The sequence below is a fragment of the Colias eurytheme genome, chromosome 18 (genome assembly GCF_061535395.1).
Source record: "Colias eurytheme isolate Ceu_HAF_F1 chromosome 18, ilColEury1 Martin Lab GWU primary, whole genome shotgun sequence".
In the NCBI taxonomy this organism is placed as follows: Eukaryota; Metazoa; Arthropoda; class Insecta; order Lepidoptera; family Pieridae; genus Colias; species Colias eurytheme.
In genome coordinates, this window is record NC_142997.1 from 513,315 (window position 1) to 525,101 (window position 11,787).

The window sequence follows — 11,787 nt, forward strand, 5'->3', positions numbered from 1 at the left end:
GTATCTATATACTATTCTGGCAATCAATATCTTTTATTTTTAATTACCTGTCTCTTCAGAAATCTCACTTCAACGGTTCAGTTGAATCTTACATACATACCTATTTAGTTTGAAATTACCTGCATAACTGATTATATTTTCGATCCTCCTATTGTAACAAAGTTTAATGGTCAGTATTCAAAAAAACATATTCTCCACCAAAAAATAATTCCAACGAGAAACGAAAAATAAAGTACAAATAGTTTCCGCTAGCTGTGTCCCGCCTCATTGCCGGCGACCATTTGTCTGACCGCTACACTACATTTTTCACATAAAATAAATATTCACAGAAATTGTAAAGGAATATTCTATTGGTTTTGGTCGAATGAAAAGATATTCAAAGAGATGCATGTTGGATAGGTTTTTCCTTGTTTTTACGGTAGAATGCATAATGAAATTTTATTTTGAAAGCTAATCTTATTTGGCATACGTAGGATGACTGACAGTTTTTTGTTTTATATTTTTCGATTTATTCAACGTAGAGCTAAGGGCGGCCGTACACGGCCCGCTGCAAGCAGTTGAGAGTTGAGACCGACGGCTTGAAGCCGCGACAGCGCGGTGAACTTATTAGTATAAATATGATCGCTTCCACACTGATCTTAAATCGTCAAACTTCATTTTCCCCCCAAACAACGTATTTTGCTGATGACCTCTAAAATTAACCATCCCATTGAATTATCTGAATGACAACTTAACAGTACAAAAGTTTGTTTACGTAGCAGAAACGGAGCGCATCGCTTGAATTCAAAAACATAACTATAATATTCGGAAACATTATCATCCCAATAGATTCTCATCGAAGTTTCTGTATAAATTACTATCATTTTCCAATAACAGTTCTGGCATACATCAACTGAGGTAAAGTTTCTTACTGAATTCCCTCGAATTCTCAGCCAACTTCTCGACTGCGGTAAATTGTTCAAAAATTACAATTCAAATGCTTTCCAAAAGAGTTGGATAGCGGAGATGCTACTTATTATAAAAGTTTCTAGATGGTCCAAATTGCGAGATAGTTTTCACTCTCAAATTCCAAGTTTCGCTTCTATTTAGTTAATTTTGTGCTGTTGCAGTAAACAGAATTGTATATAAGCGATATCTGAATGTTTTATGGCGCGTTATTTATGATAAACCATTTTGTTTAAGCTTTCGATTTATTACATGAAATATTCAATAAACATTTTATGCTTATTTTATCGTTTGTGCCTTAATGTAACACCCACATACTGTTTTTGCGAATGAACGATGTGACTTAATGTTCGGATTAAATATGAATAAAATAAGTGGGATATTTACATTTTAAAGGTTTTGACATAAGCAGTAAGTTACAAAGAATAAAACAAAATATTATGTATGTAAATTGAAACAAAAAGTAATTGTAGTTATAACAATGTGAGCAGCGCGACAGCTGAAGCAGGGCAGAAACATATTCCTTCACCATGATAAGCGCACTCTAGTTAGAACAGAGTGGCACATTTATTTCAAAATTTCCATTGTCGATCCTTATTTTAACAGTAGGTAGTAATTATTTTAACAGTAGGTAGTAATTATTCGATTACTTTCATAATCAAGAAAAAAAAATGTATATATTTCTTATATTTATTTGCGCTCGCAACTTCGTCTCATCTATGAAATTTAGACATCTCCACATTCGTTCAACCTTGCGTTCAACTGCCACGCTGCTGTCACGTCTAAAGTCTTAAAAAAAAATCACTTTCCGTTTTTTAAGCTATTGCATAGCTTCTATCGCGGGCCTTCAGTGCGGGGACCGAATCGAGAAATTCCGTAACGAGAAAACCTCACGCTCCCCACTCTGACGGGCACGGAGGTGTGGCTTGAAGGCATAGCATGCAATAGCTTTACCGCGGCAGTCCCCGAGTGACCCACGTCTTATTTTTTTGGACTTTAATAATTGTCTCCATATGAAACCTTCCCCAAGGTGTCCCCGAGCCGCTCCACAACTGCTCGGTGCTGAACCAGAGCGCGGAGGGTCTGGCGGTGCGCTGCGGCGCGGGAGGGGACGGTAGGGGGGGGCTGCTGCAGACCTTCCACCTCGAGGTGCTGGACCTGCACACGCTCACTGTGAGTATGGGGGTGATGTTTGGTGTCGATTCCGGGTGGAACTTTATCTTTTCCCCAAGGTATATCACCGCTTCACAACTGCTCTATGGTGAACAAGAGCTTAGGAGCGTTGTTAGTATGGGGATGATGGTCACATTTGGACAAACGGTATTGAGAACTTGACAAGTCTTTATGGATTTATATCTTATGGTTTTTTTTTTATTACATTTAACTGGATATTAAAGCCCAGTAAAAATGTAAAAACGTAATGCATAGTTAGCAACGGGGCTAAATTTACAGATTCATATTTTATTTTGAATTGCGGTCAAGTTTATGAAAAATAAATTGGCACCATTTTATCTGTATTTACAGTGAGCTTTACAATATTTAAAATACGGTTTTGATTAAAATGCCCGTAACAATTTTTGCTGTGGTGGGTACCTACGTATTTCCTGTATAAAATTTTCGACTACGACAATTTAATAACAAACATTTCCCCTTCAGGTACAAGCGAACATAACATCAAACACGCCGACATTCACAGTGTCCAACCTGTCCACTTCTGGGGGACTGCTACTAAGAGTATATGCATCAAACGGCGCGGGGCGCGGGGAAGTGCTGTCCTTGTATAGTGTGGTGTCACCTGATAGATATACTGGTGAGTTTGATAACCGACTTTATGAAAAGGAGGGTAAGAAGTTTCACTTTAAAAAAAAGACGGGTTGCACTGGGGGAGTGCCGGCAGAAGTGAAAACTTGATTATTAACGTTGAGCATGTTTGATATTTTGGAATGGTATCCGTCTTACGCTTTTTCGATCAGGTCACGTGTCCTGACGCGAGTTTAAGATTTTATACCCATTACAGAAAAAGTGCTCAACGCCGCTAAAGAAGTTTTCACTTCAAAAATGAGGTTTTAACTAAGGGTTTTAAATGTATTTTTTTTGGTTTTGTTACTTCAGAAGTTTTGAGTGTGTGAACCGATTTTGATGAATATTTTTTACTTAAAAGCTTTGTTATAGGTATGTTAATTGTTTATCAACTTCATAAACAGGAGGAGGTTCTCGATTTGACAGATTTTTGTAACTTCAGAAGTTTCAACTGGGTGAACCGATTTATATATTTTGAAAGTTTTACATGTGCCTCCGTAGACTTATCAAACACCCACTGTTTGATAGTTTTTGACGTAAATTTCCATATTTTTTTCGGTATTTTAACTTGCAGATATTAGCTTAATAAAACATATTCAGCTCTGAACCGTCCACTGATAGTTTAATTAATGTTATACATCAATGATATTATATCACTAATGACAGTCACAAATGAAATGGTCACAGAAAAACTATAAATAGCATCGCCTGTGTGATGTGTGTGATCATTTGCAAAATCAATATACTAATTTATTATTTTGTCGTCCATCATTTGGACCGCGTTCATCTAACAAAACTTGGATGTTTGTAAATGACGAATCAAACCACTTTTGATCTATTTAACCGTAACCACCGGCACATAATCACAAGTTTCTGTACAAAATGCAAAACCATATATTACGGATAACCGAACCGTAATTTATTACATGCGATAATAGTTCGTCGGTTTCATAACGCGACCACGTAATGGTGTGGTTACATTCATGGATCACACGAGGAGTGATTATTGATTAAATATACCTCAATTTCCTCTTAACTTATCTATGAATAGTGAACGATCGCGGCTTTGTCCGTGTTTAATTTTTAAAAGTACAAACCCTAAAGCTTGGGGCAACCCTATCTTTTTCCTGACCCTGCAGCCTGAGCTTTTTCTTCTGTAAAACTACTCGACATATTATTGCAAGTGTTTCGTTCGCGTAAAAAAAGCTTTATTTCATATTCATATCAATTACTCAAATTCTCAACATAAGTAACTTTTAATAACCTTTAGGTATACAATGAAATCATCCCCGCCAGAGTTTATTTTCACAAAATAATAATATTGTTATCACAAAAATCTCGATCTCAAAGTTTGTTGCCTTTGCATAAAATGTGGTACTAAATTTTAGTAATTATTTTATTTTACAATTAGTTTAATCTTTAATCTATTTCTAACTAAAAATTTTCTAATGTTAGAACGGTTTAAAGCTATAATTCCTGTTTATTAAGACGTTTCGCAAATTCCTGTTCACTATTAGGTACGCATCTAGTTTACCCATTTTAATTATTAAACATTTCCATCGATCCTTATCATATCAAGTAAAATATTCATTGTTCTGTAATGTTTAAGTGAATTTAGTTGTCCCGGAAATTCCGGTTTGGTAAAATTCAATGTGTATTAATGGAAACTTGTCAATCTTAGTCTTGAATTGCTTATTATTTGCTTTTGTTATGGTTTATATTATGACAGTAAATAAATAATTTATTGAGTTGCTATATTAATATTTAACTTAGAACTTTAAAATATCACAACATAGTATAAAACAAAGTCGCTTTCTCTGTCCCTATGTATGTATGCTTAAATCTTTAAAACTACGCAACGGATTTTGATGCAGTTTTTTTAATAGAATGAGTGATTCAAGAGGAAGGTTTTAGTATATAATTTATTAGGTTTTAGACAAAGCGGGCGAAGCCGCGGGCGGTAAGCTAGTAATCTATAAATCACTTTTCAATTGTTTGCATTGTATTGTACCATTTTCTATATTAGTTTCAAAAAGAAATCACAAAATCTAACATGTATAATATTTACTGATTAGTCCATCCAAACAAGATTCAGATCTATTTACATCGACTTGCACTTACCATACAGAATTACCAATTCTCCGAACGAATTGAAATTCATTCCGTTTTCGTAGAAGCAATCCAGTTGAGAGCTAGTTGTTTGTACATTGAGATGAAAGAATAGATAAATGAAATAAACAACAGCACTTGGAGTATTCATAAAATCTCATTACAACATGATTTCCGGCTTGATGCCGTCCGCGGAATTTATCCCTCGTGCGCCATTTTGCCGCGGATTAAAGTTAAAGAGTATGGTTTTAGTTTGAAACCAGATTTCTTGCCAGAGAATAATGGCTATAATGATGTAATAATATTTGTCATAAGTATGTTCGGCGGGTAATTTATTGGGACAAATGTGGTTATTTAGAACAAGTTATCATCATGATATTATAGGTCATATTTTAATAAAATAAATGTTCAAAATAGTTAAAATAAAAAATCAGGCGCTTTCATAAACAATACTATGAAATCGCCTAATAAGCATCGACATTAAAATAATGGATAAATAACGTTTTAAATCAGTAGCTGTCCTTATTAAAATAACTTCTTTTTCAATACCGATAGCAAAACCCCAGAGTTACGATAGTGAAACTGCGAAAAATGATATCAGAGAAGAAGGCTTTGTTTGTGTATTTAGAGGCACACCCAATACCCCATGCATTCCAAACTACAGACCACAGTTTTTTCAATAAATTTAAAGCGGGTAGCTGAATAAAAACAATAGCGTGTGAATTTCGGACGTAAAGCCTCGAAAGTTCTTCCATTGTTAGTCGCAAAGCGTAGCGCAGTCCCTGGGGGCCTACGCGGACGGAAAAAATTTGCCTGCGATATATATGTTAGGAGATGTAACTAAAATTTGATTTGGATATAGTTTTGTTATGGCTTTGTTCAACTGTTGGGTTGATAGTTTTTAATGATTTTGGTCGAGTGTAGTTAGTTGAATGAACGTTGTCGAAACTATATTCCAAAAGAATTTGTGTGTGATTTAAAAAAATTCGTAAATGTTATTTTTTTTTACAATTATGCTTTTTATTCGTGTCCATTCCCTTTTCATCTTTAAAAATAATTTGTAATAACTGAATATAGTTATAATATGTGCGTTACGAGTTAACTAATATAGCGTCTAAAATATATCTAGAAATAACATTTAGAAATTTGTCGGAAAGTAACTGAAAAATCCCAACTTAAGTACAACAATAGTACTTAACACTTATGTTATAACAATTAATCTAAGATATTACAAGTTATCTCAATGCAACTAAACTTAAATTGAATAAGTTGTGTTACGGTGCAAGTTTGGTAGCTGGTCGCACTTAGGAGTTGCTAATCGTTGAACTAAGTTGAACCACTTGATGCTTACATCATAACTTGAGTTTCGGCTTTGATAAATATTGAAGAGGTTCAACCGTGTTACTATCTAATTCTAATCTATAACTTGCTTGAGAGAGATTTATTGGTTAAGTTTTCGGGTCAAATAATAATAATTTATGCTGTTAAAATATGTTTTGTAAAGAATTGGTATTTACCGTGTTGCAGCTTGCAGGGTATGAAAAGCTAAAGCATATAGATGAAATAGAATAGAAATCTTACACATAGTTTATGTACATAGATCACCACGTACCTATTACGTAATTAGGTCTGAATTATCATACAAGAAAATATACGCAATATGAAAATTTACCAATCAAACATTTTTTTTGAGAATATAAATGAATCTAATATTAAAAAAACGAATATACTGTTTCACCATCCATCTCATCCAATTTATCCACTTTACACCGGAAATTACAAGCAAAAATTAGCATAATATTAAATTACACATAATAAACAGCAAAGATAAAAATAAAACAATATATTTAGAAATTTCTCCCGAAATATAAAGTGTCGGGGAATTTTCCCGACCTTTCGGCCTCCACTCGGCCATCTTAAGGCGAGACTAAATCTACATAAATTAATTGATATTTATGAAATTCTGATACGGGGATATTAAATGTATTATGTATGCTATTAATATGGATTAATTGCGTTAAGCGGGAAACTTCCGATGAGTTTCCATAAGTATATTAATTTTATTTCTGTACCAAGGGGAACGCGCGACTTTATTTGGATTTAAAAAATATTTTTAGGGAAAAGTTATTTCTTTCAGAAACAAATTAAACACTGTATTATTTTACGACAAAATTAACAAAAAACGGATGGTTTCTCTCAAATCCAAATTTGTATTTAATTTCACACGTTTTTGAAGTTATCTCTACTAATTGATTAATTGAAAAATGCGGTTATCTGGAACTGTTAGTTTAAATTGTAACAATATTTTAGTGTGTGATTAGTTTCATTTATTTAAAGAACGCGAGGACACAACCTAACATAAATAGGAATAGGAACGGAGCTATAAAGAAAAAAAATTGGTTATCTGTAAAGTCGGTTTACTGACGATAGTTGAACGTGACAACGTCTTAAGGCCGATTGTGCTTCTTTATCGCTCGTTCCGCGCTCTCGCTTGCACTTTAAGCCTTAGGTACATGGAACGCCTCAGAGCGAGGTAACGCAGCATGAGTCATGTTTTTTCGTGCGTGCATCCGGCTTTATCGAATTATAAGACGTTGTCACGTCAAAAAGAGCGTTAGCGTTGCCTACAAACCTGCTGGCGCTGTAACGTCGCTAGCTTATTTGTCGGTACATTACTGGCACCGTAGCGCAGCGTTCTATTCGACAAAGCCATAAGTTTCCTACTAATAACATTATTGGTAGGAAACTGTGTGTGGCTACATGGCTGTATAGCCATGAAGCCATTTATCACAAAAAATGTCTTTTACCCAGACACAGCTCTCCCGCTGTCCCTCTCGCCTGTAGTGGTGTGTGTGCTGGCGAGCAGCGCGCTGCTGGGCGCGGCCGTGTGCGCGGCGCTCGCTGCTGCGTACCGCCGCCGCGCGCGGGACAAGCCGCCCAACGAGTGAGTGTAACACAGTAAACACAACACGAACAGTACCCAAAGTCTCTACAAAACGCTCGAAACAGCACATTCACACAAACATACTAAAGGCCCGTATCCTTTTCCTTATCTTTCCCAATCGTTTCCATTATATCTTTCGTCAATTCTTTATACATTCCACTTCATTTTGTCCGCGATCCAATTCTATAGGCGTAATATCGTCAATGCTTGGAATGTAATATTATTGATTGTAACAGGATTAATTGCTACTGAGTGTCTAATAACTTCAATCTGAAAATGTTTTTAATTGGTCGTATTTAGTCAGACATAGCACTAAATTCTTTGCAATTTTATTTCTACTAGTTTCCAATGCATCCTAATTTCCTTTATTATTCATAAAATTTACATTGTTATTAGGGCACCAATTATTTGGTTAGAATATATTCGTTTATTCTTCCCAATACCACCATCATAGTTATACTATCAAATATTTCAATACAAAATAAACCTCTTTCTACCAAATACCAATTCACATTTGTCTCTCCCAGCAATGCGCTATACACAGAGGACAGTATCGACTCGTTCCCGAAGCGAGATCACATCAACTCGTACGCAGCATCCCCGAAGATCGACTACAGCAGCCAGTTCGAGATCAAATTGGATCCGGATGAAGATCCTGATATCATTCCTGTACATTATGGTAAGATGTAATAAGAAATTTATAATTGTTCTGTTCTACCAAAAACAGACGTAGGTTCGTCTGATTATTCGATATTTCGAACCGGTTGAGGTTCGTAGGTTCTTATGTAAAAGGAAGGTTCCGGTAAATTATAAGGCAAAATATGTATTAATATTTTTATAAGGTAGGCAGACGGTACATTTAAATTTGTCGTAGTAGTATTACTAATGAATTTTTCAACTAGGAAAATTTGACATAAATTGATGTGCGTTTCTTATGTTAAGTTTTTCTGATTATCGTATAGTCAATCCTTAAAGTTTTTCCTAAAGACTTATCAATGTCTACTAAGAACCTCAAAACTTCTGCCATTAATTTTCTTAAAATATATGATTGGCATTAGACCAATTTTTTATCCCAAAGATTTTTCAAAACAAATTGATCAAAAGTGTTTATCAAACTGTAATTTATTTGTTTAACTTTTTAACTTTACCCAGTGTTGTAAATCTAACGTTTCAACGAATAAATCAAAGTGGCGGTCATCTAGATAATAGCCAATTAATGTTTTGATTGCTTTTTGCGTATCGCTTACGTTTAGAAAGTGGAGAGTATTGAACTGGGGGAAAATTGAATTGGAAAAGCTTTTTGGATAACACAATCTATTGATAACAAATATTGTCGAAATTTAGGGCCTTTTCAATAGAATATGGGCATTGCGGTAACCTAAATTAATACTAGCTTCTTAAGTATCATCGTGGATGGTTTTATTGTTTATAGTTATTATAATAAATGGATCTAATTTGAATGTCGTTTTGATGATTAAAATTAATGACACTCTAGATAGTAATTTGCCATATTTTATGAAAATATAGGCAATTGATCACAGAATGAGTCAATTTTGTATTACATACATAACTTAAAATTTTGAGGATCGTTTTTTTTTTAGTTTTTATTTATTTATGTTTAGATGTAACTGCTCTATCGGTTTCTGTTTAGAATATGTTTTAATTTGTAATTAATGCTCTAATGAAATGAATATTGTCATAGATAAGAAGAGAATAGAAATAGAAGAATACAAGACGTGTGTAGTGGAGAGCGACACGTTGCGGATATACAACGATCGAGATTTTAATAGTGTAGCTAATAATTATGTGAGTATTGTATTCTAAGCCTAGTTAATTAATTTTATTTGCTGTAGTATGTGTAGTGAGCGAAATAAAAGTTATAAGATATATAAGAAATTTTATTTTCAAAATATTTAATATGTGTCTGTCTGTGCAATCGTAGTAGCTCTCAAACGAATGGGCCGATTTATTTTGCATGTGGTGATTAATCGCAATGCTTGATGAAACTCAGTCAAAAATGGCGATCACCACAAAATGTCATATTAAATATTTTATCAATACGAATTTCACTATTTATATACTGTTAACTATGTCAAATTCAAGATGGCCGATACACAAAATTGGGTTAACTTTTAATTTAATTTTGCTTAATTTTTTATGATGTATCATATGATTTATGTTCATTAACAACTTACAAATAATTAATTCTCAAACATAACCCTATTTCTCCGACAGAACATATCAGTAGTGAACCGCGGAGTGACCGCCCGAGCGGCCGCCATTGCTGCAGCTCTGCCTGCTGTGAGAGAGAGCTGCATATAGACCTTATTATACATTGATTTACTGCTACATTATGGGGAAAAGATACAAAAACATTATATATCAGACAGATGGTCCTGTCCAAAGCTGCATATGGATTATATACTGCTGCAATATGGGAAAATTTGGAAATGGGATTGGTCCCTCCTGATTCCTACCAAGATATAATATGTACAGATAGAAAGAAAAAACAACTACGTGCAAGCTTTGGGCTGGAACTTACGAAAGTAAAATCAAGACGGTTTTCAATATGGGAAAATAGATACTGGTTTGGATATTGATAGCAGTTTTCAAAGGAAACATATTATAAGGAAGCGTGGATTGGAAATGTGGAAAGTGGTATAGGGATATATTATATTATAGTACACATGAATTGATTATTGATATCAGTTTTGAAAGACTTTGTGATTTTGATTCTTTCATCAATTCGTGTTATATATTTTGCCATTAAGTAATTTGTAATTTTCAAGTGCGTTTTCCCTTGAAATGTACAGTACTGTTGCTGTAAATCATTCACACCTAACCTCCTTCCTACCTCCTCGCTACTTAATAAAACTACATTCTGTACATTAGTAGTTATGATAGTATGTAAAGTTAGTTTAACCTAAGTGACGTCATAGCATACAAGATCTATGTATGTATGCGAATTATGATTGTTTCTATATGTTACAGTTAAAACGCATTTTGCCTAGTTAAAACTAGTTCCAACTGGGGAAAGTGCGTTGTTACGAAAAATGAGTTTTAACTGTAACAATAAAAATAGATTACATGGAGTTTCATATTATGCACGGATTGTAATTGCTCAAGAAAGGTGTTATCTTATCATGCACGAATTGCCAAAATGTAAAACATGGTTCTAACGTAAGTATATTATAGATATTATAAATGTATTCAGGTATAAGTACACAAATTAAAATAATTACAAATTCTGTTTTATTCGATAAATTTGTAAATAGTATTTGTAGATAAGCGAAAAAATTCACTAAGAATAAAAATTATATCACTTTTCTTTAAGAGCATTATTGTATGATAATTAAGTTTTATTGTTAAAAAGAATGGCTTAAATACTCTTATATTTCATAAACAAATTAATTTTGTCAATTACCTATTGTTTGCGGTTTCTTTTAAATTTGATGTATTAGTGAGCTAGATATCAAAGGGATAGATTTTAAATAATTATAATTGCATATTAAATCTTACTATTAATATCTCTAGGGAAATTAAATTTTCGTAAACATTTGGGATCAGGTTAAATTAATACGAGTAGATCTCTTCCGGATTAAGCAATAAGGTAATAGCAAAATAATTAAATACAGTTAAACAGGAAATGTCGAAAATAAAATGTTTAATTTTTAATGCGTACGGCATTATAGGGTTAAAAAAAATTCTGGTATTTTTTTCTGATAAAACTAGTTTTACCCATTTTTTTACAACCTGTCGTTTTTTTTTTCGTATATATGTATTTCAAAATTAGTTAATGGCAATGCCAATGTCCAATATGTATCTTTCTTGATGAAATCTCAAAAAATCAAGAGTCCAAGTTTTTCATACTGTGTTGGTAAGAAACTATAATTTCACAATTGAATTTAAGATAGATAGGCAATTTATATAGTATATATATTATGTAAATAAATGGTCTAAGTATATTCATTTAAAAAATATTTTTATTC

The 11,787-nt window shown here is 33.5% G+C and overlaps 1 protein-coding gene across 1 annotated transcript in view; it reads left to right on the top strand.

The window, feature by feature from the left end:
* LOC149900413 (neural cell adhesion molecule 1-like) overlaps positions 1 to 11,787 on the top strand; it is an 82,164-nt gene extending 70,377 nt beyond the window's left edge. Inside the window, exons 12-17 of the mRNA XM_090112487.1 lie at positions 1,976 to 2,118; positions 2,602 to 2,755; positions 7,666 to 7,798; positions 8,326 to 8,477; positions 9,501 to 9,604; positions 10,034 to 11,787. Of these exons, the coding sequence (XP_089968613.1) occupies positions 1,976 to 2,118; positions 2,602 to 2,755; positions 7,666 to 7,798; positions 8,326 to 8,477; positions 9,501 to 9,604; positions 10,034 to 10,120 (773 nt within the window). The 3' untranslated portion in view covers positions 10,121 to 11,787. The remainder of the gene's footprint in view (positions 1 to 1,975; positions 2,119 to 2,601; positions 2,756 to 7,665; positions 7,799 to 8,325; positions 8,478 to 9,500; positions 9,605 to 10,033) is intronic.